At 63.2% G+C, this 26,148-nt stretch overlaps 1 protein-coding gene across 1 annotated transcript; it reads right to left on the reverse strand.

Moving 5' to 3' along the window:
* LOXL1 (lysyl oxidase like 1) lies at positions 1-26,148 on the reverse strand. Its single transcript, XM_055130988.1, has 7 exons — positions 24,646-26,148; positions 10,465-10,573; positions 6,831-6,968; positions 6,393-6,549; positions 5,335-5,430; positions 4,088-4,203; positions 1-1,811 (listed from the first exon to the last, which is right to left on the reverse strand). The coding sequence occupies exons 1-7, from the start codon at positions 25,811-25,813 to the stop codon at positions 1,805-1,807; spliced, it is 1,791 nt and encodes a 596-aa protein (XP_054986963.1). The 5' UTR covers positions 25,814-26,148; the 3' UTR covers positions 1-1,804.

A 26,148-nucleotide genomic window follows, 5' to 3' on the forward strand; every position in this document is an offset into this window, starting at 1 on the left:
CTTCATTCGCCCCAAAGTGCCCCAAGCCCCTAGGTCACCGCGAGCCCTTGCCTCCCCCTCCCCGCCCCCTCCCCTGAGCACCGAGCCCCCACTTCCACCGGGCGCCATCTCCGGGGGCCCTGGGTCTGACGCCTGGCCTGGCTGCCATCACGGTCTGCAACCGGCGCCCCCAGACCCGCCCTTGGCTTCCCTCCCCGCCTCTCCCTCCTTCCCTCCACTGGCCCGTCCCAGCTGTAGCACCACGGGCCAGGAGCCGGCGTGGGCCAGACGCCCTGCACACACCACCGCCGCCACCGCGATGCTTCCTCTCTGCTAACGGCAGCGGTTCGTTCGTGGGGTTCAGGCCCAGCCTCGGGGGCGCGGAGGCCGCCTGCCCGCCAGGGCTCCTGCTGCAGGGCCTCTGGGCGCTGACGCACACGGGCATTGCACCCAGCTGGAGGCTGGGCCTGGCTGGCACCCGACCCCACCTGCCAGGCCCACCATAAGGATGTCTTAGAAGCGCCGGCCAGGTGCGGGCAGGGGAGGTGGCCAGTGCCCGCCACGCCCCTCCGGCTGTGGCCGCTCTGGCCTGCCTGGCGGCACCAACCTCCTCCACACCCGATGTCCTTAGCAGGGTGGGGTGGGGAGCCGTGGGTGAGCTTGGCAGTGCCCCCAAGTTTCAGGGAACAAGGGGGCTCGGCAGGGGGAGGGCTCGAGGGGAGGCTCCAGGAGAACCTCAGGAGGCAGAGGCGAAGAGGGCTGCGGTGGGGGGTCTCTCTCCTCCTGGCTGCCTCCTGCCCCCTCCCCTTTCCCTCCTCACCCCGCCCGCCCGGCGACCCTGAGAGCCAAGTGCTGCGTCAGGCGTAGCCCCCCCAGCGGGGGAGCCCCAACTCCCTTCCAGAGGGTCCTGGGGGCCGGAGCAGGGAGCCACACACTCAGGGGGCACCACCCTGTTCTCTTCAGGGACACCCCATCTTCTCTGGGGTGTGGGGACGGGCTCTGCCGCTCCCCCACCAGGCCTCTATCTCGGGGGTCCTGTCAGTGTGCAGGGACTGGCCCAGGAATCGCTGCCCCCACAGCAGGCTGGGGGACACCCACCCGAGCTCCTGGGAACAGTCCCCCACTGCCCGTCTGCGTGTCCCTGAGGACTCACCACCTCCCCCCGCACCCCCGTCTCTCTCAGCTTGAGTCCCCGGAGGGCGCGTGCAGGGGCCAGGGGGTCGCTCCGAGCACTGCACCTCTGGGGTCTGGTCCTGGCCTGCAGTGCTGGCACCCCTCATCTTGCACCCCCCAGCCCCTTCCTGGGGACACCGGGCACACAGGAAAAGCCAGCTCCCACGGCTACCATTGCCAGAGGCCATCTCCCTAGGGTGGGCGTTCATGGTGTCCGTCTCTGCTCCCTGAGAGCAGGAAGTGTCCGGTCCTCCTGCCCAGGGCAGGTGGGCGCCATGCACCGTAAGGCTGGTGGGGGGAGTGAGAACAGGGCTGGGGGGGCGGGGCGGCAGGGCTGTACCCCCCACCCCACCCAGTGGGCTTGACCCGGGGCGACAGAACCCCAGAGTAGAAAACCCTGTTTTCTTCAGACCCCGTCCCAGGCACTCTTGTTCTGTGGTGGGGCCAAAATATGAAAAATAAAAACTGACAAAGGAACATTGTAGAGAAAAGGAAGGTTGAGTACAGAGTGGGCCCGGCGTCCAGCCCCTGTGGCCTGCCTCCTCCACGCTCCCCGGTGTCCAGCTGCCCTTGCCCGGGAGGGGGCTGGTGCTGGCGGAGGCCGCCGGGGGCCAGGCCTGGGGGAGGGATGAGTGGCCGTCCTCCTTGGAGATCAGGATCTAAGGCAGAAGGAAGGAGAAAGGCGAATGAGCAGATCCCCGGCCCGGCCCCTCGCGGCTCCCCCAGACCCCAAGTCTAGAGGGGCAGGCAGGGGCACCGGAGCCCGGCTCTGGGGCAGGGGCCTCCCAGCTGCCCCCCCATTCCTGCCCGCGCCCTGAGCGCTGCGTGCTGTCTGGGCTGTTACGGGCCCGCTGAGGTCTGGGAACACTTCCTTGGCTTTTTAAATTAGTACTTAAAAAAAAAGTTTCCTTTTCCTCTTCAGAAACATGATCAAAACCCACAAGCCTCGGTCCCGTGGCCCTTCTGGGAACGCTTTATCCACTTCCTGTGCGCGCCCGCCTGCAGCCAGCCAGGCCAGGCCCTTACGCAAGGGCATCCCCGCCCCCACGGCCTGGGCGGCCCAAGGCGGATCCAGAAGGGTCCAGCAGCCGGAGCCCCTCCATGGGCCCCCGCCCCACGCCCCTTTCTCTGCTCCTTCCTGCTCGCTTCTCCTTTCCCCCAGGATCGATTCCCAGAAAGGGGCCATTTAGCTGACCCGGAGTCTCAAGGCGACAGGCCCTGAGGAGTGAGAAGGTGCTAGAAAAACCCAGGTCTGCCGGGTGCCAGGGATGGGGGCCAGAGCTGTTTCCAGCACACTTTGGTGGCACGGGGCACCGCTGAGGAAGCTGAGCCCTGCCTCCAAGGACAGGGCCAGTGTCTCGGGGGTGTGTGTGTGTGTGTGTGTGTGTGTGTGTGTGTGTGTGTGTGTGTGTGTGTGTGTGTGTGTGTCTCGGGGTGCGGGCAGGGGGAGAACAGCTGGCCGGTCAGGGGAGGGGACTGTCCGTGAACATCCTGTCCACCACACCCCTGCGCCCCGGCTGACCCTCCTGTGCCTGGCCCCGTGGCCATGCGCTGCCCTGGGCCTCTGTGCCCAGCACAGGAGCCCCTTCCCCCCACATGCCAAAGCTCCTCTCTCGCGCTCCCTCTCTCATGCGTCTCCCTCCCTCTCTCCCTCTCTCCTGCTTCTCCCTCCTTCTCTCCCCCTCTCCTGCTTCTCCCTCACTTTCCCCTCTCTCTCACCATCCCCATCTCCCCCTTCTCTTCCCTCCTCTCTCATCTCTCTCCCTTTCTCACCCCTCTTTCTCCAGCTCTCCCTCTCTCTTTCCCTCTCTCTCCCTCCCTTTCCCTCTCCCCCCACCTCTCTCTCTCCTCTATTCTCTCCCCTTCTCCTCTCCCTCTCTCCCTCTCTATCCCTTTCCTCTTCCTCTCTCTCCCTTCCCCCTCTCTCCCTCTCTCTCCTTCTCTCTCCTTCTCTCTCTCTCCCTTTCTCTCTCTCCCTCTCCCTCTCTCCCCCTCACTCTCTCCTCTCTCTCCCTCTCTCCCTCTCTATCCCTTTCCTCTTCTTCTCTCTCCCTTCCCCTCTCTCCCTCTCCCTTTCTTTCTCCCTCTCTCCCCCTTACTCTCTCCCTCTCTCCCTCTCTATCCCTTTCCTCTTCCTCTCTCTCCCTTCCCCTCTCTCTCCCTCTCCCTTTCTTTCTCCCTCTCTCCCTCTCTCTCCCTCTCCCTTTCTCTCTCCCTCTCTCTCTCCTTCCCTCTCCCTTTCTCTCTCCCTCTCTTTTTCTCTCTCCCCCTCATTCTCTCCTTCTCTCTCCCTCTTTATCCCCTTCCTCTTCCTCTCTTTCTCCCTTTCCCTCTCTCTCCCTCTCCCTTTCTTTCTCCCTCTCTCCCTCTCTCTCCCCCTCTCCCTCTCTCTCTCTCCTTCTCTCTCTCTCTCTCTCCCCTTCTTTCTCTCTTTCCCTCTCCCTCTCTCCTCTCCCCCCTCCTTTCCCCTCTCTCCCCCTCCTCCTGAGGAAAGGACTTTCATTGGCTGGGACAAACAATTTCACACCCTGGGGAACGGGCTGGGGTTTCTCTGAGTCTGGGGCTGGGGTGGGGGCTGGGGTGGGGGCTGGCCAGCAGCCTCCTGCCGAGGGGCCCTCAGCTCAGGGCTCATCCGCTTCTTGGAAAACTGGGCCTGGGGACCAGCTGGTTCCAAACAGAATCACTTCTAGTCCGGGCCTGGAATTCGCACCCTTGATAAGGGAAGCCTCGATAAGGCTCCAGGCAGGGCCCGCCCCCAACACTGTGCCCACGGCCTTCCCGGTCACCCGCACGAAGCCTGGGCCCCGGGTCCCTCTGCCCACGGGCTTGGTCCTGCCCAGCTGTGCTTGGCCTTCCAGGTGACTGGCGTGGGACTCCGGCCCCTGTCCCCGGGTGGGGGGTGGATGCGGGCACAGGGGCCCGAGGGGGCACTCACTGGACGATTTTGCAGTTGGTGGTGGAGACATAGCGGCCCGTGTAGTGAATGTTGCACCTCACCACGTTGTTGGTGAAGTCGGACTCCAGAACAGCGTACTTGGGGTTCACGTGCACCTAAGGAACAGCGGGGCGGGCCTCTCAGGGTGGGTGCATCAGGTGGCCGGGCGGCCGGCAGACACAGGGGTGACAGATGGGGTGAAGGAGCAGGGCCACGGGGACATGGAGACAGATGGAGAGAGAGAGGCACGGACTCAGGGAGGCAGGAGCAGGCGGCCGGTGGGCGCAGAAGAGGCCAGCCCCACCCGTCACCAGCCAGGCCAGGCCTCGGGCAGCGGGCACCGTGGGGTGGAGCCGGGGCCTCAGGAAACAGCCTGGAGTGAAGGGCCGAGCAGGCGCCGTGCAGGCCCATCACATGACCGGCCTGCCCTGGACGCACAGCAGCCCATGCTCCAGAGGTGTGGGACTCGCTGTGACTCGTCTCCGCAGAGCACTGAGTCAGGAGCAGCTTCGAGTCCTGAGGGGCGGAGACCCCCGCCACGGCGCTACTGGGGCCTCCTCTGTGTCTGCAGCGTCTGCAGCGGGGTTGAAGCAGAAAAGGACAGGGAATCCCGAACAGGCTGCTGACACGCTCCGCCCACAGCGGCCCAGGGCCCCGCCCCATGCGCACCGCCACCCCCACCCCGTCCCATCGCGCTTCCTGGCAGCCCAGGGGAGCTGGGCGATGACCCATCTCCCGGCACACGGCACACGGCAGCCAGCGTGCGAGCCCCGGGCAGAGGCCTGTGTCCTGTGTCTACACCCCAGGGCTGCGGTGTGTCTCTGAGGCACTTTCCTACGCACCCCCCAGGGAAACAGGCACTGGGAGTCATGTGCACCGGCGGGGGAGGGGCCAGTTCTGGGACCTCCAGACCCAAAGAGTCACCGAGAGACACTGAGTTTCTTTCTGAGATGGTCCCTAGCCTGGCTGCCCGCCACCCGGGGCAGGGACCACCCCTCCCCCAGGGATGCTGTCACTCTGGGGTCTGTTATTATTTTGGGGTGACACCCCGCGACGCTCAGGGCCTACTCCCGGCTGGCACCCATGGGGTGCTAGGGGTCACACCCAGATTGGCTGCTGCTGTGCTACCTCTGGGTCCCCCGCCGTCACTCTGGGAAGCTGCATGGCCACCTGCTCCCGCCTGGGGAGAGCCTGGGGCGCACTTGGAGCAGGGGTGGCGGCGGGGCGCAGGAGAGGGCGGCACCCACCTTGAGGATGTAGTTGCCCGGCTGCACGTCGGTTATGTCGATCCACTGGCAGTCGATGTCTGCGTTGTACGTGTCATAGCAGCCTGGGCTCAGGCCCTGCAGTGGACCAGAGCAGAGACGGGGTGGAGGGGGGACCCTGTGTGCCCCAGGGCCCCCAGCCCCACCTCCTTCCTCTGTGCCCCCCACCTTGGCCCCTGGAGGCTAGCCAAAGGGGGCTACTCCCTCCTGAGACCCCAGGGGACAGATGAGAGGAGAGAGAGATAGAGAGAGAGAGAGAGAGAGAGAGAGAGAGAGAGAGAGAGAGAGAGAAGAAGGGAGAGAAGAAGGGAGAGAGGAAGGGAGAGAGGGAAGGAGGGAGAGAGGGAGAGAGAGAGGAGGGGAGAGAGGGAGAGAGAGAAAGGGAGAGGGGAGGGAGAGGAAGAGAGAGAGAGAGAAGGAGGGAGAGGGGGAAAGAGAGGAGGGGAGAGAGGAGAGAGGGAGAGAGAGGAAGGGAGAGGGGGAGGGAGGGAGAGAGGGAGAGAGAGAGGAGGAGAGAGAGGGAGAGAGAGAAAGGGAGAGGGGGAGGGAGAGGAAGAGAGAGAGAGAAGGAGGGAGAGGGGGAGAGAGAGGAGGGGAGAGAGGAGAGAGGGAGAGAGAGGAAAGGAGAGGGGGAGGGAGGGAGAGAGGGAGAGAGAGAGGAGGGGAGAGAGGGAGAGAGAGAAAGGGAGAGGGGGAGGGAGAGGAAGAGAGAGAGAGGGGGGGAGGGAGAGGGGGAGAGAGAGGAGGGGAGAGAGGAGAGAGGGAGAGAGAGGAAGGGAGAGGGGGAGGGAAAGAGAGGGAGGGAGAGGGGAGGGAGAGGGGGAGGGAGAGCACGTCAAGTGGCAGGAGGGACCATGGAGTGAGCTGGGAGAGTGACAGTGACAGGGTGGGGGGGAGAAGTGGCCCCCTGGGAAAGTTTGGGGAAGGAGGATGCAGTGGGAGCACCAGGCACCCATCGCTGGCCGCGGGGCTGCGCAGAGCCCCGTGGAGTACCCGGCACCCTGAGCCCCGCGCCACCCCTGCGCCCCACCCTGCCGCACCTGCGTGTGAGAGGTGCACGCGTAGCGCTTCAGGTTGCCGAAGTCACAGGTGCTGTCCTCCAGGCAGAAGCTGGCCTTGTGGCCCTCGGCCACCTTCCTGCCCGTGCCCGCGTCCAGCAGGTCATAGTGGCTGAACTCGTCCATGCTGTGGTAGTGTCTGGCGGGGGAGACGGAGCAGGGCCCGTCACCCTGGACTCTGCACCCAGTGCTCCTGGAGCCAGGCTCAGGGACCCTCCTGGGGTCAGCTGGTTGGGGCGCTTGGGTTCCCGGCCCGTGTCCTAGAGAGCGCACCCTGCTGGCCCCACCTTCGGGACACGCTCGGGCCTGCTCCCTGAGCTCCCTCCCTGGCACGGCCTCCTGGGGTCCCCCTAGTCCCCACATTCCCATCCCGGACGGGGAGGCCCGGGGGCTGCGGGGAGGACTCTGGGGAGGACTCACTGGTGGCAGCTGTGCCACTCCCAGGTGTGCTTGGGCCGGCTCGGGAGGAAGTCGGCGGTGCCCTGGTTCTTCACACGCTGCGGGAAGCGCAGCAGCACCCGCACGTCGTAGTCGGTGGCCTCGGGGGCGTAGGCTGTGCTGAGGGGACAGAGGGACACAGAGCCGTGAGGGGCCACGGGCACAAGGGCCACACAGCTCCTGCCCGGGCGCCCTCCCCATGGAGCTCTGAAAAAGGAGCCGAGCCAGAGTCTCCGTCCTCCATGAAGTCTGATTGTCGACAAAAGACGTGTGAGTGTGTGAGTGTGAGTGTGTGTGAGTGTGTGCGAGTGTGAGTGAGAGTATGTGAGTGTGTGTCCGCGAGTGAATGTGTGTGCGAGAGTGAGTGAATGTGAGTATGTGTGAGTGTGAGAGTGTGTGTGCGAGTGTGTGAGAGTGTGTGTCTGAGTGTGCAAGAATGCAAGTGTAACTGAATGAGTGAGTGAGTGACTGTATGAGTGTGTGAATGTGTTGTGAGTGTGAATGTGTTGTGAGTGTGATATTTGTGTTAGTGTGATAGTGTGTGAGAGTGTGTATTAGTGTGAGTATGAGAATGTGTATCAGTGTGAGAGTGTGAATGTGTGAGAGTGAGTGTCAGTGTGAGAGTGTAAGTATGAGTGTGTGTGAGTATGAGAATGTGTGAGTGTGTGAGTGTATGTGTCAGAGTTTGTGTGATTGTGAGAATGTGTGGGAGAATATGTAAGTGCATTGTGTGAGAGTACGCATATGAGTGTAATAATGTGTATGAGACTGTGAGTGTGCATATGTGTGTCTGCATTTGAGTGTGAGAGTGTGAATGTGTATGTGAATGTGAGAGTATGTGTGTGTATTCGTGTGTGCGTGCATGCCATGTGGTGTCTGTGTCTGATTGTGAGTGTGTGGATGTGCTGGTGTGTGTCTGCATGTGTGGTGTGTGTGTGTGAGTGTGGTGTCCTCCCCACTTCCCAGGGCTGTCTGCCTGCTGCTCCCTCTCCGGTCTGTTTACAACCCCGTGTCTCAAACACACTGGATTTGTTTTGCTTTGGAGACACACCCGGTGGCGCTCAGGGATCACTCCTGGCAGGCTCTGAGGAACATATGTGACCCCGGGGATCGAACCTGCATCAGCCGCGTGCAGGGAAACTCCCTTAACCCCTGCACTTGAACTTTTGATAATTTCACTTGATGGGGAAGTCATCCAGCCGCTGAGGCCAGCTGAGGTCCCCTCCTCCAGGAAGTCTTCGGGGATCGCCCCACTTGGAGCCCTCTCAGTGCTGTGTGCAGGAACCCCTCCCTGTGTCTCTCACACCATAGCCGGCACAGGCCAACTCTCCTTGGTGGTGGCTTCAGGGCTGGGGAGGTGCCCGCTGCTCTTTAGGGAGCACGGGCCTGCTACAGGTCACTTGCACAAAATTTTCTTGCCCTAATTTCCAAATGTAGAGAAGGGACGAGAGGGGGGCAGGCGGGGAGGGCCCGACGCACAAACACAGCTGAACTCAGGGCGGGGGGCGGGTAGCGCCCTCTGCGCTGACCGCACACAGCTGTCCTGGCCGGCCGTGCACTTCCCCACCACTCACGAAGGCCCGTGTCCTGAGGCCAGTGGTGGGATCGGCCCGGCTCGGGACAGGACGTCTGCGGAACAGACGGCCGGGGCTCCCGTCTGCCAGGGCCAGGGCCCTTGGCCTCGTCTGGGGGAGGCTTGGAATCTGTTTGTGTCTGGCTGGAACAAGCCGCCCTCCTCCCTTTGCACGCCGTGGGAACGGGCAGGGCGGAGGCGGGAGGCCCGGCTTGGCCACAGTGCTCGCACGGCGAGGCGGTCTCTGCCCGCTGGAGCGACCTGGCACAGTCCCGCCCCCACTCTGGAGGAGGCAGGAGGCCCTGAGGGGGTCCTGAGGGGGTCTCGGGGCTCTCAGGCCTCTGGGTCTGCATCAGGGCCCTGCCCGCCCCCCCCTCCCCGCCCCCAGTCTCAGGCGCCAGCTGCGGCATAGCTCTCCCTCGTCCCCACTTCCTCGGCTTCCCCCAGCAGGGTCTCAGGCTAGACCAGAGCTGGCCCCGGGAGGTGGCCGGGAGTGGCCTCCACGAGGACAGAGCTCGGCTCTGGCCAGACTCCTCAGAACTCAGCCCCAGGGGACTCTGTGTGTGTGTGTGTGTGTGTGTGTGTGTGTGTGTGTGTGTGTGTGTGTGTGTCTGTGTGTGTGTATGTTCCTCGAGGCCGGAGGGAGGATCACTCTCTTCCCTAGGGAGTGCCGGGACTGGCCACAGCTGAGTGGGCAGCCGAGTGGACGCTCCCTCTGTGGCCCCTGCCCGGCCGCCAGCTGCCACGAGACTAGCCCGTGAGGCAGGGTGCTGCAGTTGCAAACCCTCCTGGGGTCAGCGCATCCTTGTCTTTTCATCTATTTTTACTATTTTGATTTGGGTATTTGGATGACACCTGCTGGAGCTCAGGGATCACTCCCGCAGTGCTCATGTGGTACCACGCGGGAAGTACCATGCGGGAGATCGAACCCAGGTCGGCAGTGTGCAAGGCAGGTGCTCTGCAGGCTGTACGATCGCTCCAGCCCGTTTACCCTGTCAAAGCAGACTTCCTCGCTGCGGAAGCAGGGAGCCAAGCTCCGTTCTGGTGCGAGTGCCTTGCCGTGCACACAGAGAAGGCAGCTAGGGACAGGAAACTGCTGAGAACCCCAAGCCCCACACACCAAAAACTCAGAGCCAGGATTGGAGAGAGGACAGGGGCTAAGGCACTCGCCTTGCCTGCAGCCAACCCAGGCTCGATCCCCAGGACCCCATAAGGTCTCCCCAGCATCACCAGGAGTGATCCCTGAGCACCACCAGGTGTGACTCAAAAAAAGCAAGAACAGGGGCTGGAGTGATAGCACAGCGGTTAGGGTGTTTGCCTTGTACATGGCCGACCCGGGTTCGATTCCCAGCATCCCATATGGTCCCCTGAGCACCGCCAGGAGTAATTCCTGAGTGCAGAGCCAGGAGTAACCCCTGTGCATCGCCGGGTGTGACCCAAAAAGAAAACAAACAAACAAACAAACAAACAAACAAAGCAAAAACAGAAAGAGAGAGAGAGATGGGGGCTGGGCAATAGTGAGCGGGTAGGGACTGACACAGGTTCGATCCCTGACGTCCCACATGGTGCCCTGAGCACCACCATGAGTGATCCCTGAGTGCAGAGCCAGGAGGAACCGCTGAGCACTGCTAAAACAAAAGCTGAAAATAGAGTTCAAGACGTCAGGTTTGAAAAAAAAATGCTCAAGTTATTAAGAAAACGAGGCCTTGTGTTCAGGGCAGGTGAAGGGTGAGGGGTCAGGGTGGGTGAGGGATCAGGGGTCAGGGCGGATGAGGGGACAGGGCGGGTGAGGGGTGAGGGGTTAGGGCAGGTCAGGGGTTAGGGGTGTATGCTCTGCGGTGTGGACAGCTGACTCCCGTGCTCTGGGACAACAGGAACCTGGCCAGACACTTCTCCCCCCGCCCCCCCTCGCCCCTGCCCCTTCCCCACTGGCCAGACACTTCTCTCCCCGCCCCCCTCACCTGGCCAGACACTTCTCCCCCCTTCCCCCCTCACCCCTGCCCCTTCCCCACTGGCCAGACACTTCTCCCCCTGCCCCCTCACCTGGCCAGACACTTCTCCTCGGCGGCGCAGCGCAGTGAGTACAGGTGTGCCCGTTGCACATACGTGGACGCCTGCACATAGTTGGGGTCCGGCACCAAGTCGGGGAGCCCTGCAGTGGGTGGGGAGGAAGGAGAGAAGAGAGGACGGTGAGGGAGGCCCGCGGTCCCCGGGAAGCAGGGCGGGGGTCAGGGAGGACACGGGCAGGGCCGCCGAGGGAGGAAGGCTCTGGGGACAGAGGGGCTGCGCAGGGCAGGAGCGGGCAGCACTGAGGGAGCCCAGTAAGGTCCCGACAGACTTGCACCCCTGCCTCGCGTCCTTACCCCCAGCTCAGGGAAGGGCCAAGGGAGGGCTTGAGGACACACAGGAAGCTGCTGGGGGGGCAGGAACCGGTCTGAGAGCAGCCTGCTGACCCCGAGAGTCTCCACTGGGCACCTGGAGTGACCCTCCCAACACTCCGTGCTTCCAGCCCCGGCCTGGACCTCAGCCAGCCCGTCGAGCGTCTCCTCAGCGGGGACTGGGCCCAGAGTGCAGGGAAGGTGGGGTCTGCCCTCGCCCCGACCACCTGCCCCCAGGACAGGCTGCAGGCAGGGGCCGGCCGTCTGCCCTGCCCTCCCCGCGCCCGAGCCCAGCGTGGGCAACGACAGCGCTGCACCTGGCCGCACGGTGGGTTGGGCTCGCAGCCCGACCGACCGGGGCAGTGGGGGGTGGACGGGACACCGGCCTGGCTGGGCCCGCCCTTCTTGGGAGCGAGGGTTCTGGGCGGACAGGTCAGGCCCGTGGCTGTGCGTCCTGCGCTTTAGCTCAGGGGCTGCGAGGGCTGGAGCCTCTCGGGCAGCCCGGACGGGCTCGGCCCCTCTCGCCGCTTCCGTGAGGTAGGGCGGGGCCGGGGGCCCGCTCTGGACTAGGGGCGTGCCTGTCTTCACGACCCCAGCCCCCACAGAGACCCCAGCTTGCCCCCCTGGGAGGCAGGCCAGGCGGCGGCGTGACCTCACCCAGTGGGAATGAAGAGGAAGTGCATGAGGAGGCCCTGGAAGCCGCCGCCTGATCCAAGCTCTCAGGAATGCCTGCAAGTCATTGCAGTCATTCCCCACGGGGCGCAGGCCCTGGGCGCGAGGGCCCCCTCCCAGCCAGCCCCTCCCACCCTCAGCACCCCAGAAGCCTCCAGAGGGAACAGAGGGAGCCAGGCTGGCTGTCCCTCCCCCCGCCCCCCTTCTCGTGCCTTTCCCTCGGCAACAAGTGGGGGAGGGTGGGCCGGGCCGGAAACCTCAGGGGACCCCGCCTTGGGCAGCAGCCCATGCGCCCCCACCCCGGCCCAGCCGGCTTCACAAACACGGCCCAGATGGCTCCACGCTGCGCCCGGCCGACCCCAGGCCAGGCCACCTCATGAGTCGGGCCTGGGAGGCTGCAGAGGCCGCTGAGTCAGAGGCCACTGGGGCCTCTCTACCAGAGCCAGCGGCCACTCCTGGCCTCTGGCTGAGCCCTGACCCTGGTGACACGCTGAGCTGAGACCAGGGTCACCTCTGAGCCCTGACCTAGTGACACACTAAGACCTCAGCCTGCTCCCACGCTGAGTCCTGAGCCTCACGCCACTGCCCACGGCCCTGGAGTCAGCTCGGCGCCCAGGGTCAGAGCAATAGTGCGGCCGGGAGGGCGTTTGCCTTGCACACAAGCCAGGCTCTATCCCGGCATCCCACACGGTCCCCCAACTCCGTCAGGGCTGATGCCTGAGACAGAGCCAGGAGTAACCCCTGAGTATCGCCGGGTGTGACCCCAAATCAACCCCCTGCAAAAAAACCACAAGCAAACAGACCCCAAGAGGAGCTGCTCGGACGTTAGGAATGCTTCCTGGTCCTGCCTGGACGCGGTGGGCTTCCTCCTGCAGGGCTGTGGCTACTGCGTGACCTGAGCCCGGTCAGCCCTGGGGATCGCCCCCTTATTACCCGCCAGCTCAGGTCCAGGCAGCTGCCTCCTCCCACAGGGGCCCTCCCTGCCGGACAGGGACTTCCTCTGTCACTTGGGCTGCACTGAGCGGCGCTTGCCTGCGGACCAGCATCCGTTTCCCTCCACACATGCCTGTGCTTTGCTTCGACTGTCCGTGCCCTGTCCGACGGGCTTCGGTGACAGCCAGCTGCTCCGTCCTTCACTGTTGCAATCACCCTCCAGCACATGCTCCCCGTGTCCCCAAGAGACCCAGACACCGCAGTGCCAGAGCAGCAGCGGCTCAGGACTAGCTCACAGTCACACAGAGAGCAAAGGCAGGGGCTGGAGCGATAGCACAGTGGGTAGGGCGTTTGCCTTGCACGCGGCCGACCTGGGTTCGAACCCCAGCATCCCATGTGGTCCCCCGAGCACTGCCAGGGGTAATTCCTGAGTGCATGGGCCAGGAGGAACCCCTGTGCATGGCCGTGTGTGACCAAAGAAGCCAAGAAAAATAAAATTAAAAAATGAGAGTAAAGGCAGCAGGGGCAGGGCCGGGGCTGGGGCCGGGGCCGGGTCGGGTCCTGGGTCCAGCCCTTTTCAGAAAATTAGCGAGGAGGGCATGGTGGTGGTTTGGGGCCGCACCCATCGGTGCTCAGGACTGACTCCTGGGCTCTATGCTCAGGGATCACCCCTGGTGAGTTAAATGTATATTTTGTGTAGTTTTTGTACATTAAGAATGTGTGACTCTTGGGGCTGGAGCAATAGCACAGTGGGTAGGGTGTTTGCCTTGAACACGGCCAACCCAGGTTCGATTCCCAGCATCCCATATGGTCCCTTGTGCCACCAGGAGTAATTCCTGAGTGCAGAGCCAGGAGTAACCTCTGAGCATCGCCAGGTGTGACCCAAAAAGAAAAAAGAGAGAGAGAGAGAGAGAGAGAGAGAGAGAGAGAGAGAGAGAGAGAGAGAGAGAGAGAGAATGTGTGACTTTTTATGATTAAACTTTTGATACCTTAAAAAATTTTTTAAAGGGGGGGATCATGCCTGGCAGGACTTAGGGGACCATCTGAGGTGCCGGGGACAGAACCCATCAGGCACATGCAGAGTAAGTACCCTACCCATTGTGCTATCTCTCTGGACCCATGGAATGAATTTCAACCTATAGCCAATGCACAGAGTTTCCATGTAGTTTGGTCTCTGGTTTTTTGGGTGCTAGAGGTGGATCCCAGAGACTCATACATGCTGGGTGGGTGTTCTACGACCAAGACAGCCTCAGCTGGTCTCACAAGTTTTCACAAACATCTGTGTCACGTAACTTCCAGAATAGCTAAGCTCTGCATGGCCTCCGGCTTCCAGGAAGTTCTCTCCTGTCACCATCACTCGAGCGATGTCTTTTCTAGAACTCAGAATTGCTCAGCTGTTATATTAATTGTGTTCTGAGTCTCTGTCACAGGGGTGCTGGGACTCCCCTAAGCACTCCCCTCACCCCCGCTGCCCCACGGGGAGCTGCTGGGAGCAGGGTCTGGGTCATTCTCTGCCTCGGCTGGAAGGGTGCTGGGGGAGGGGAGGAGGCAAACAGGGGCCTCCAGCAGGATCCAGGTCCACGGGCTGGGGGGCAGGACCAGGTGGGGAAAGTGTGGGGAGGCTTGAGTGTCGGGGTGCGGTGTGGGGGGTCTGCTCTTCCTGTCTTGTGGCTACAACCAGGTTCTCTAGGCAGACTAGCTGGTGGCCCGTGAGGGCCAGATACCACCTTTGCTCAGTTAAAGGGCAGATCCTGGAGACCGGGTGGTGCTCTGAGGCCAGGCGAGTGGGGGGTCCATCTCGTGCTCGGCAGCGCGTTTGGATGAGAGACCGGTTCTGCTTTCCAGAACGTGTGGGCCGCCCAGCCCTGGGACCCAGCCCTGGGGTCTCTGGGAAGTGATTTCCACTGAGATTTCCCCCCAGATGCTCCTTTATTTTAATTATTCACTCACAGAAATAGTCAAGATTTTGACTGCAGAGCAAACTAACCATTACTGTGGCCTACGAAGGGGCTCTCATCTGGAGGGGGGCTCGGCTGTCTTTCTCCTCACCTTAGGCAGGGTCTTGCCTCTGTCTAAAGTGCTCCGTGGGGGAGGAAGTGGGATATTTTTAAAGACCTGATGTAGGTTATCTTGGACCTCTCATTTGATTTTCTGCTTGTTCAGGGTGAGCTTTACTTTTTTTTTTGCCCCCCCACCGGCCAGTAGTGCTTAGGACTTAACTCCTGGCTCGGTGCTCAGGGATGAGTCTTAGTGGGCTCGGGGTACCATATGCTGGAGATAGAACTTGGATTGGCTACATTCAGGGTGAGCTTTTAAGGTCCGTCTAGTCGATAGACTAGGGAGGGTCCTTACTGACTCGGGTCCCTTCCCAGTGCATCCAACTATTGTCCTGGGAGCAGACAGGGGAAGGGGCTGGCCACCCAAAGGCTGGGCACTCCCCAGGAAGCACTGATGTCCACTGCGTCCCTTTTTCTGCTCCTGAGCTGGGCAGGAGGTGGCTTCTTGTCATAGGCCTGGCAAGTGTGACCCTAGCTGGACCTCCTGGCCCCCTCCTGGTCTCCACATCTGATTCCCCTGGGGAAGCAAAGGACTGACCACAGGGTGCAGAGAAGTGCAGGCTGGGGGGGGGTTGCATGGTGGACGCTGAGCCAGAGAGTAACTGAGACCTTGTGGTGGCCCAAGACAGGCGAGGGATTTGGGTCCTGAGACTACCCTGCCGGGGGCCTCTGCAATAGGGAAGCCCCAGCCTTGGGGACCCCCTTCAGAGCGTCTGGGAGAGTGAAGACTCAACACGGGGACCCTGATCCAGGTTCCATATTCCCACCTCCCCGACAGACCTGGGGACCCCCCATGTTCCCTCTGGGGTGGGGGACAAGAGCTCAGACAAGCCTGTCACATCCCTCACCCCAGGCGGGGACAGCCCTAGGTACTAAAAGCCATCTTTCTACCGAGAAGACCACTGGGCCATGCCCCAGCCCCACGGTCTGGGCCCCTTCCTGAAGCCTCGGTTTCCCCATATGGACCAGGGGGAGGTGGGAGAGACTCACCCTGGAGCACATAAATACTTGGAACTGGGAAAAAATCCCTTTCAGGAACGTGCGGTCCTTGCCCCAGCCTGGGCCTGGAGCCCGGGTCCTCTGGAAACCTCCCCAGACGCGCTGCAGCCGCTGGGAACTCTCCCCCTCTGACCCAAATCCTTCCTGCTCTGTGACGAATGTGCTCGTCCTGCCCAGCGGCTCCTGGGGGCTGCCCCGTGTGGGGCCTCTGGCCATAGTTTTGTCCTTTGCCCTCGCCTGCTCCCCTCTGGGCCCCCATTTTCTGTGGGTTCCACAGACCCCCCCTTTGGAAGTCTTTCCTCCCCAGTTCTCCGCCTTCCAGCAGCAGCTGAAGGACAGTGGGATGCAAACAGGCCCCTGTGCATCTGGGCCCAGGCACACAGAGACCCTTGGGTCGGGCCACAGAGAGAAGCACGGAATCAGGGGACCCACTGTGAGAACCGCGGGTGCCAGACTGGCTCGGCAGGGGTGATGCCGGCCAGTCTAGCCCAGACCCCTTGGGGGACCCTGCTCAGCAACCCCTGGCCTGCGGAAGTGTGAAGCCGAGGGTCAGGGGGCAATGCTCAGCACCCATGACCCTTTTGGCCTCAGACTGCTAATGCTACAGTGGCCTTGTCTGGAAATGCCGACATGCACACATTCACACATACACACTCACACATATGTAAACTCACACATATGCATGTGCACATTCACACATTCACACATATGCGATACTACACTCATACATACACACACGCACACTCACACATATGTAAACTCACACATAAGCAAGTTCACACACATGCATATGCACATGCACATACACATGCTTGCACACACATACCTCACACATGCATACATTCATACAGATAATGTCCTTGTCTGGGAATTCTCTGACATGCACACAAATACACACATCCACATGCACACACATCTACATAACATACTTCACACATACACGCACATACACACACACAGACTGTGCCCCTCCAAGGTGCCAGCCTATGTCTCCCGCAGTCAGACCACTCTGCCCCACCATGCTGTCACGCCCCAGTTCCACCCAGACCCACGCCTGGCCCCGCCCTGGCAAACTGCATAGGGAGTCAGGCTGGCTGACTGGGGTGCCAGTGCCCGGCCGGGGAGCTTGGCTGCCTTCTCATCCTGCAGCTCCACGGCTCCTTGGCGCTCACCCTCATGCTGCTCCCAGCGTGGGCACTGGGCTTTGCCCTCCCTCCTCTGCTCTACGCGCCTGCCCGCACCTCCCTGGTGCGCTCCTGCCAAGTCAGCTTAGGGCCACGCATGCCTCTTGCTGCCAGCCTCCCCAGGCTCATCCCCAATGCCCCAGCTCTGCCCGGAGCCCCCACCCCACCCCCAGCTCTGTCCAGAGCCCCCCGCTGCACTGGACTTCCTAATGCCAGTGTGATTAGGCCTGCCTCAATGCCAGTGTGATTAGGCCTGCCCCAATGCCAGTGTGATTAGCCCTGCCCCAAAGCCAGTGTGATTAGCCCTGCCCTAATGCCAGTGTGATTAGTCCTGCCCAGCATCCTTGGCCCCGCCCACCAGCTTCACCTGGCTCTCTGCACTGGCTCGCAGCCCACAGAACCCACTGGGGAAGCCAGGAACCCGGCATGGGGCCTGTGGGCTAGCCCTTCTTCTCGGCAAGAGCGCTTACTCCGTGGCCTCCTCCATGTCTGCTCAGATGCCACCTTCCCCAGGCCCCCTCTGACCTCTGTCGCCTGCCTGGTTCTCGTTTTCCCATAGCACATAACCTCAAGGCTCCAGGGAAGAGAAGAGTCAGGGTTAAGGGTAAAGGCTAAAGGTTAAGACTGTGTCTTCTCACCCACGAACCACAGACCCACTAGTTCGGGTACGGCACTCGCGAATGTTTGTGGAATGGCTGAACACCTGGGTGTGTGTGTGTGTGGGGGGGAACTGCTCCCTAGCCAGTTCATGATGTGGGCAGGGTTGTCCTTTCTCTCTCCCACCTCCCAGCTGCTGGCCCAGATCTGCATGCACAGAAGGTCTGGAAGCTGGAGAGGGGGTAAGGTGGAGGAGGGCGGGCCCCCTCTGCATCCAAGTGCCTGATGTCTTGATGCTGGCCTAAGACCTCGGCGAGGGCCAGGATGAACCTGGGGAACCCCATAATGCCCTAAACACAGCCTTGGAGCCCAGTGCTGGGCGTCCCCTGGGGAGCACAGAAGCCGGCACCCATAGATGAGCCCTCTCTTGGCCCTGCCTGGCCCACCAGACTCCCCACTTCTAGCTCTATCATCGCCCCATTTCTAGGCCTTCTGTAGTGCTGACTTTGGGGCGCCCATGAGCAAGGTCGGGAGGGACCTAAGTGCAAACCCAGACCCTTGAGTCCCGAGTCCAGACAGAAAGGCCCTGTGCTCCAGCTGGCGAGGTGAGGAGGGGGACATCAGGGCTGGGGAGGGGCTGCACCCAGTCCCACCGCCCCTCCCGTGGGGCCCACCACCCGCCCGCACTGTCTGCAGGAATGTGGCGGAATTGGAAGCAGGTGTGGGCCGCCAGGTCCCCCGACCCCGCAGCCCCCCTGCCTCTCCAGCCACTGCCTGGGGAGCTCTCCATGTGCCACTAGCTCGGAGGGGGCTGGGGGTGGGCCAGCCAGGCTTCTGAGGGGAGGGGCTGCTTGGAGGTGAGGCCAGCTGGAAGAGGGTGGGTGGTGAGGCCAGAGTGCGGGAGAAGCCCTTTCCCGAGGGGCAGGTGCCATCTAGGACCCTCTCCACCCACTCTGAGGCCTGATCGGGGCTTGGAATAGGCGAGTCTCAGTTTCCCCTCCTGGAAGAAGGGGTCTTGGAGTGGAGGCACTTCCCTCCACAGGGGGCTGGGGGCAAGTGAGCAAGTGGAGACAAAATGCTTGACCCGGGGGTTGGCGTATGCTGAGATTCTAAGAGACACCAGCAGCGGGGCTGGGAGAATTCTTATTTCCAGTAGGAACTGGAGAGAGAGTAGGGGGGTAGGCACTTGTGTGGCACTCAGCCAGCCTGGGTTCAATCCCCAGCATCACGTATGGCTAAGCCCCCCAGCCAACACCAAAACTAAACAAAAATAAGGGCTCTCGAGGCTTGGAGAGATAGTACAGTGGGTATTTGCTTAGCACGCAGCCAACATGGATTGACCCCCAGCACCCATAGGGTCCCCCGACCCTTCCAGAAGGTCCCCAGGCAGAGAGCCAGGAGTAGTAAGTCCTGAGTACTGCCACAAACAGGCAGACAAGCAAACCAGCCAACCGACCGATGCTCTCTCTTCCAGGGGGACCAGGCAGGGTGCAGTCGGGCAGGGGCACGAGGTTGCTCAGGCACTGTGTGTCTGTTGGAATGGAAGTTCTGTCCCCGGGATCCCTTACAGTCCCCTGAGTTCGCCAGAAGTAATCCCTGAGTACTGACTGGTGTGGCCCCCAAACCCAAACCCAAACCCAACAACAACAACAAAAAAAAACAGCTCTCTGGTTCAGGAGAGACAGAACATGGGTAGGGTCCTTGCAAAGTACGCAGCCAATGTGGGTTTGACCCCCAGCATCCCATAGGGTCCCCTGAACCTGCCAGAGTGATCCCTGAGCACAGAGCCAGGAGTAAGCCCTGCACACCACCAGGTCAGACACGCAGGCAAGCTAGCAAACAGACTGGTCCTCGATCTTACGGGGGCACACAGGTGTTCTGCAGTGGGCAGGGCCGAGGTTGCTCGGGCACTGTGTGTCTGTTAGAATTTAAGACCTAATTAAGAATTTAGGACCCCCTGATCCCGCTGGAGTTCATCTGACACCAATGGCTCCTGCCTCCCTGCATTCCTGAGGCGGTGTGAGAGGGCCTTGGGGAAGGAAGGGGGCCGCGTCCCCGGGGCTGCTGTCAAGACTCAGTTGTCAAGCTCCCCGCACCATGCCAAGCCCCGGGGAGCACCCCCCGACCAGCTCCCGCCACACACCCTGGCCTCTCTGTCCTTCCCACTTGGCCCCAGAACAGGGGCAGTACGAGTGAGGGGACAGCTGAGGCTCGTCCCACACATCGAAATTAAGAGAGATGAGCCAAGGCGACGGTACAGTAGGCAGGGCGATGCCGGCATGGGCGACCCAGTCTACCCCTGACCCTTTATGGTCCCCCGCCTGCCAGGAGGGATCCCTGAGCTTCCACCACCAGGTGTGGCCCCCAAAACAACAAACAAAAAAAAGAAGGGCAGGATAAGGGGTGGCCTCAGGTGGGAGCACCAGGTGGACCCAGGCCCGGCCGGACCGAGGCTGTGTGACATCAGCAGGTGGTCTGTCCCCTGACAGGAAGAGGACGATGAGGGCCGCTGTGGGAATTCAGAGAAGTGATGTGAGGACCGGAGAGGTAGTACAGGGGCTGGCGCTCGCCTTGCACGTGGCTCGACCCCCAGGACCCCATACGGTGCCCAGAGCTCTGCCGGGAATGATCCGGAATGCAGAGCCAAGAGTAAATCCTGAGCACTGTTGGGTGTGGCCCCCAACCCCCAACAAACCCCAAATGAGATAGTACAGGGGTTAGCATTTGCCGAGCATGTAAGTGACCTGGGTTTCATCCCACTGACCCCCACCAGGAGTAAGGCCTGAGCACTGCTGGGTGTGGCCCAAGCCCCCGCGAGGTGAGACGCACAGTGCCTGCTAAATGCTTGTGTGAACTGCCCTGGGTACATCGGGGGCGCTGAGGCCCCAGGAGGGTCTGCCTGCTCTGCCGGAGCTGCAGCCGGAGTGGGGACACTCCTCGGTCACTTGGGACAGGCAGCTGGGAGGGCTCCGGCTGGTGTGGAGCCGCTGTGCATGCAGTGTGCCTCTCCCGCTGTGTCTGCCCTGAGCACTGTGATCCCACCTCTGAGCAGGAGCGGAGCAGAAGCAGCAGGAGGAGGGGGGGAACAGGAGGAGGGAGAGGAGGAGGGGGAGGAGGGGGAAGGAGGGGGAGGAGGGAGAGGAGGGGAGGAGGAGGGAGAGGAGGAGGAGCGGGAGAATAGGGAAGAGGAGGAGGGGGAGGAGGGGGGAGGAGGGAGAGGAGGGGGAGGAGGAGAGGGAGGAGGAACGGGAGGATAGGGAAGAGGAGGAGGGGGAAGAGAAGGAAGAGCAGGAAGAGGGGGAAGAGCAGGAGGAGGGGGAAGAGGAGAAGGAGGAGGGGGAGGAGGAACAGGAGGAAAGGGGGAGCAGGTGGAGGAGCAGGAGGAGGGAGATAGCAGGAGGAGGAGCAGGAGGAGGGGTAGGAGGAGAGGAGGAGGAGGGGGAGGAGCAGGAGGAAGAGCAGGAGGAGGGGGAGGAGCAGGAAAAGGGGGAGGAAGAGCAGGAGGAGGAGCGGGAGGACAGGTGGGCCCTCTGCAAAGCAGGTGTGTCTCGACCTCTGGCCCTCTTGGGGGTCTAGGTCGGGAGTCTGCTAGGTGAGGTTGCTTTTGCCTTCTGCTTCTTGTTTCCTGCCTTGGGGCCACGCCTGGTGGTGCTCAGGGCTTCCTCCTGGCTGGGCGGCATTAGCAGGGGAAGCACCTTGTCTGCTGGGCTAGTGGCAGGCAAGCGCCTTATCCACTGTGCCATCATTTGAGCCCCCGCTTCTCCCCTTCTTGCACCTGCCCTGAGCCTTGGAGGGGCAGGGGAGCTGGCCTGGGGGCCAGGGCGGGCTCGGGTGGTGCTGGGGCCTCAGGAAGGCTGGGCTGGCCGGGGGCGGGCGGTGAGCAGGGCCGGGGAGGAGGCAGCTGGACTCTGGCAGGGCGTGTGGGGACAGGGTGTGGCAAGGCCAGGCAGCCGGTAGCAAGGCCTTCGGCCTCTCCCAGGGGCTCCCAAACAGGTGGGTCACGACGAGGCCTCGTGTCCTGGGAGCACGCGGGGTCTCAGCCTTCCCGGTTGCCTCACACTCAGCCCCCGAGGCTGCGGGGGGCAGGGGAGGACGGCCTGGCCCAGCTGGGGGAGGCACGGCGCAGGGGACTCGGCCAGGCCTGGCGGCCCCGTCCACCCCTACAGGGACTCACTGCGAGAGCCAGGGCCAGCACGTGACTCGCCAGGGTCCCTGCTTCTCTCCAGCTAACCGTGGGGGACAGGAGACACTGGAGTGCTCCGAGGCCTCGGGCCCCTCCCGGGGTGGGAGGGAAGAGGGTGCCGGCACCAGAGGGAGAAACTGGGCTCGGGACCGGCCCTGGCGCGGGCCCAGGGGGCCGGGGGCGGGGTGCACATGTGTTTGGTGTTGAGAGGACTGGCCAGCTCACAGGCGTGGGGGCTGCCAGCACCGGCCTCGGCCCCGGCTGTGTGGCCAGAAGGGATGAGGTCAGTCCCGGAGAAGCAGCCCTGAACTCCCACACCGGGCCCGGGGGGTCTGGCCCCCTGCATAGCCTGGCCTGCCCTGAACCAGGATTTTCCACGGTCCCTGCTTCCCAGGGTGTGCTGGGGAGAGGTGATGCTCTCGGGGCCTGCGAATTACTCCCGTCTCACCCCACCCGCAAAGTCCCGAGGGGAAGCTGAGAGCCAGCCCTTGCAGTAACGCTTGCACTGCCTCTTCCAGGAAGGCCTCCGTGAGACCCAAGCACTTGGCGGAGTGGCCCCCTGCTTGGGGCGCCCTGCCTAATCACAATGCTGGGGTGTCCCCACTGCCATGTCATGCCTGCCCCCCACCCCCTGCCATGCCCACAGGGCCTGGATCGGACGCAAACCAACAAAGACCTGCTGGGAGAAATGTCTTTAACCCCCAGTGGGGCCCATGGGGAAAGGTCCTGCTAAGCACGGAGATCCCCCACTCTCTGGACACCGTCCTGCGGGCCAGGCACATCGGCTGAGCCCCCAGTCCCAGTTTACATGCTAAGGAAGGCTGCTCCAAGTGCTGGCCCCCTCTGGGAGAACGTTCTATTGTCACATGCTCCAATGCAGCGGGGGGGGGGGGGGGGGGGGAGAGTCGGTGGGGCGGAGCACCTGGCCCGGTGCTGCTTTCGGGGTTGGTTTGGGGGCCACCCCTGGCTGTGCTCAGGGCTGAGTCCAGGTCTGGGGATGGAACAGGGCCCCTATGCGCTAGGCAAGCGCCCACTTCTCACGGGCTTCTCTGCCGAGTGTGGGGGCTGTGGAAAACTTGGCCACAGCACATGGTTTCTGAATGTGCATCGACCACAAATCAATTCAAAATCAACCGTGACGCAAATCTCCGGGGTTTCCTGCCTGTGCTGCATTTTGCAGAGAAAATGGGCTCCTGCGTGGGGAAGGCTGAAGGAAGGAAGCCTGGTCTAAGCAGTTCTGCAGGGCGGGCAACGCCACCCCCCTCCGCCCCCACGGGGCGCGCTGGAACACCCAGGGAGGTGGTAGGAGCCTGGGGTACCGCTGGGGAACAGTCTGTTTCCTTATAGGAGGTAGACTTCAAGGGGGTACTGGCACCATGTATCACCTTTTTCTAGGAAGGGGGGCAGCAGGCAAATGAGTCTTGGCCTGTGAGCCATCCTGCAGGCGGTTCTCAAGGGGCAACCGGGACCTCTGCGCTGGATTCGAGAGAGCGGGTGCCACCTGGTCTGGGGCTCCCAGCCCCACGCCCCCGCTGCCCCCAGCAGTAGCCTCTGGCAGGGGGTAAGGGACCATCTAGGAACAAGGCGGTGGTCCCTGCATCGATCAGGACCGGGCTGGGGGCTGGCACTGGTGCCCCTGACCCCTGGGAGTTCAGCTCTCGCTGATGGGCCTGGCACAGCCTCCCCAGGGCGGACCCAAGATGGAAGCAGTCAGAGGGCTGGAGCGGCCAAGGCTGTGCGCCGGGGACCGTAGGGCGGCCCTTGACCGAAGCTGACTTTGGACGTGCAGCAGCTGAAGCAGCCGAGGGCTTTCTAGGACAGAGCAGGGGCCAGTCCCTGCCAGCCCCGCCGTGGCTCTGTCCCACAGCGGCTTGCAGACAGCCCTGTGATGCCGCCCCTCTCGAAAGAGAGGAGCATCCCCCCACCCCCACCCCTGCACTGCTGACCTGGATCGCCCCCACACTGAATCACCCTCTCGGGGGAGGGGGTCATTTTAGAGGGTGCCCCAAGCCCCAGTAACTCGGTAATAACCTATTACTGTTTTACAGGGGCCTCTGCCTGTGGTGTTTGTGCGGCGGGGGGCAGGGGGTGCACCAAGGCTACGCCACGAAGTGTCCTGGGAACATGTGTACCAGGGATGGAACTCGGGGTCTCACACAAGCGAGGCAGCTCCGCCGGTTGAGTTATATCCCCAGCTCAATGAGCAATACTTTTCCAAATCAAAATGAATTAATGCAAAAAGACATCTGGGATGAACAAGACTCAAAATTTCCAAAGTAGGCAGGATCAATGTAGCGATTTCTGTTTGTTGCAAGGCCCAGTACGGCTTGGCACACTACCCTCACTCGTTCTATTTAAAATCTGGGTTCATCCCAATGGCTTGGCATTTTTGTCTCTAGAGTGCATCAAATCATTATGTACCTCACTACTGAGCTTTGAGACCCCTTACATTCTGTGCCCTGGCAGTGCCTCCCTCCCCGCCCCCCCCGTCCCCCCCACTCTTGGTCAGGCCTTGCAGTGGCCCCCTGGAAGGGACACTCCGTTATTAGGTCAGTTCTCTGTCTGGGAGTCCCCTCGCCCTCAGAGCCAGCCCATGCCAGTTCCAGGATGTCTTCCTGACCTCTGTCCCCGCCTTATCCCTGGAGGCTGCCACAGGGCCATCTCCGAGGCTGGAGGCAGCATCCTGGTCAGAAAGAGGGAGAGGGAGGGAGAAGGTGCTGTCCCTGTGCACCCGGCTGCCCACACCAGGTCTGGAAGGGGCCTCCTCCCAGGGCCGGACAGTCCCTCCATCCCGCTTGCCCCCAAGCCAGGCTCAAGAGCCCAGGCCTGCTAGCCCAAACCCTGGCCCTGCGGAGGCAAGCAAGCATTGACGGACGGCTCTGGGGCTGGTGGTTATGATGGTGACAGGCGAGGGAGTGATGATGGTGATGATGCTGGCACTGGTGGTGATGGGGGTGCTGGAGATAATGGTGATGGTGGTAGTGTCGGTGGTGATAAAGGCGATGGTGTTGGTGATATGGTGGTGGCGATGCTGATGATAATGGAGGTAGTGGTGATAGTAATGGTGGAGGTGCTAATGGTGTTGGTACTGGTGGTGATGAGAAAGGTGAGGTGGGGTGTGTGTTTGGGGCGGGCGGGGGTCCCGGCTTAGCCACTCAGGGAGCCAGCTGTCTGTAGGGATCCCAGAGGGGGCCGTGCGCCGTGCGCGGGCCGGTACTCACCGCGGCCGTTCTGGTTGGGCCGGTACACGCTGCCCACGCTCAGGCGGCCGCCGCCGCCGCCGTTGTTGCGCGTGTCCCGGCGCTCGGCTCCCGGCGGGGGCGCGTCGGAGCTGCGCACGGGCAGGTAGGGCGGCTCCTGCACGCGGAACGGGGGCTGCGGCTCCACGGCGCGCGGCGGCGGGTAGGCCTCGGGCGGCACGTTGGCGTAGGGCGGGTACCAGCCGCCCCGGGGGTCCGCCCGGGGGTCCGCCCGGGGGTCGGGCCGGGGGTCGGCGTAGGCCGTGTCGGGGCCGGGCCCGGCGCCCGCGTCGGGGTAGGAGGGCTCGGCGGGCGCCGCGCCCTCACTGTACAGGCTGTGCGAGTAGCGGCGGTCCAGGCCGTCGGCGGGCGGCGACTGCGGCGCGTAGGGCCGCTCGGGCACCGGGTAGTAGCCCTGCGGCGGCGGGTACTCGGGCTGCTCCTCGCCGCCCGCGCCCGTGCCGCCGTACTCGTCGTAGCGCGCGCGCGGCGGGAAGGGGTACAGCACCCCCGCCGAGGCCACGGCCGCCGCGCCCGCGCCGCCGCCCCCGCCGCGGTAGTACACGTAGCCTTGGTCGTAGGTCCGCGCCGCGGGGTCGTAGTTCTCGTACTGGCCCACGTAGGGCGCCTGCGGGTAGGGGTACTGCGGCGGGAAGGGGCCCGGCTGGCGGTAGGTGCTCGCGAAGGCCGACGCCGACACGCTGGACGAGCCGCCGTGCTGCGAGACCGAGGTGCGCGCCCGCGCCAGGCCCGTGCTGTCCCCGACGGCCACCTCGCGCCAGTTGTCGGGCACCTGGCCGAAGCCGAAGGGGTGCCGCGCCTGGCCGCGCACCGTGTCCGAGCCCGCGCGCCCGGGCTGCGGCAGCGACGGCGCCTGGCGTCGCCGGGGGCCCCCGGGGCTGCGCCGCGGGGCCGGCTGCGGGGCGCCCGCCAGCAGCACCCGCGGGCTAGCCTGGGCGCGCGCCGGCCCGGCCGGCACGTACTCGGAGCCCGAGTTGAGCAGGCTGTACACCTGCCCGTTGTTCTCCCACTGGATCAGCTGCCGCCAGCGCCCCGGCTCCGAACCCGTCCCCGGCGCGGCCTGCTGCCCGCGCACTAGCGCGCAGAGCCACGCGCCCCACACCAGGGCGCCCAGCTGCCAGCCGGCCATGGTGCGCGCTGCCCGGGCCCCGGGCCCCGCGCCGGCTGCTCTTCCCGCCGCCTGCAGGACAGGACGCTCGCTCGCCGGCCCTGGCTCTAGCTCTGTCCATCCTGGCCTGGTCCCGAGTGGGGCGGCTCCTCCGATGACAGCATTTCGAGACCCAGGGGTCAGGGCAGGGCAGGGCAGGGGCGTGCCCGGGGCCGCACGAGGCGCTCTGCTGGGCACCGGGCAGACCGGGCCGCCGGGGGGCCTTCCGCGAGCCGCCCGGCACTGCTGACCCGGGGGCTGGCCGTTTCCCACTCTGAATGAATAAGCAAGCGCGGGGCAGGGAGCGTTGGGAGGTT

Source organism: Sorex araneus, chromosome 3 (genome assembly GCF_027595985.1).
Source record: "Sorex araneus isolate mSorAra2 chromosome 3, mSorAra2.pri, whole genome shotgun sequence".
NCBI classification, from domain to species: Eukaryota; Metazoa; Chordata; class Mammalia; order Eulipotyphla; family Soricidae; genus Sorex; species Sorex araneus.

What these genes read in the sequence shown, in the direction of transcription:
- LOXL1 (XM_055130988.1), bottom strand. Translation starts at nt 25,813, where the DNA reads ATGGCCGGCTGGCAGCTGGGCGCCCTGGTGTGGGGCGCGTGGCTCTGC. An exon ending in GCCCAACCAGAACGGCCGCG is followed by an intron (nt 10,574 to 24,645) that starts GTGAGTACCGGC and finishes CACCCACTGCAG; the next exon opens with GGCTCCCCGACTTGGTGCCG. An exon ending in CGGGCAACTACATCCTCAAG is followed by an intron (nt 4,204 to 5,334) that starts GTGGGTGCCGCC and finishes GCTGTTCCTTAG; the next exon opens with GTGCACGTGAACCCCAAGTA.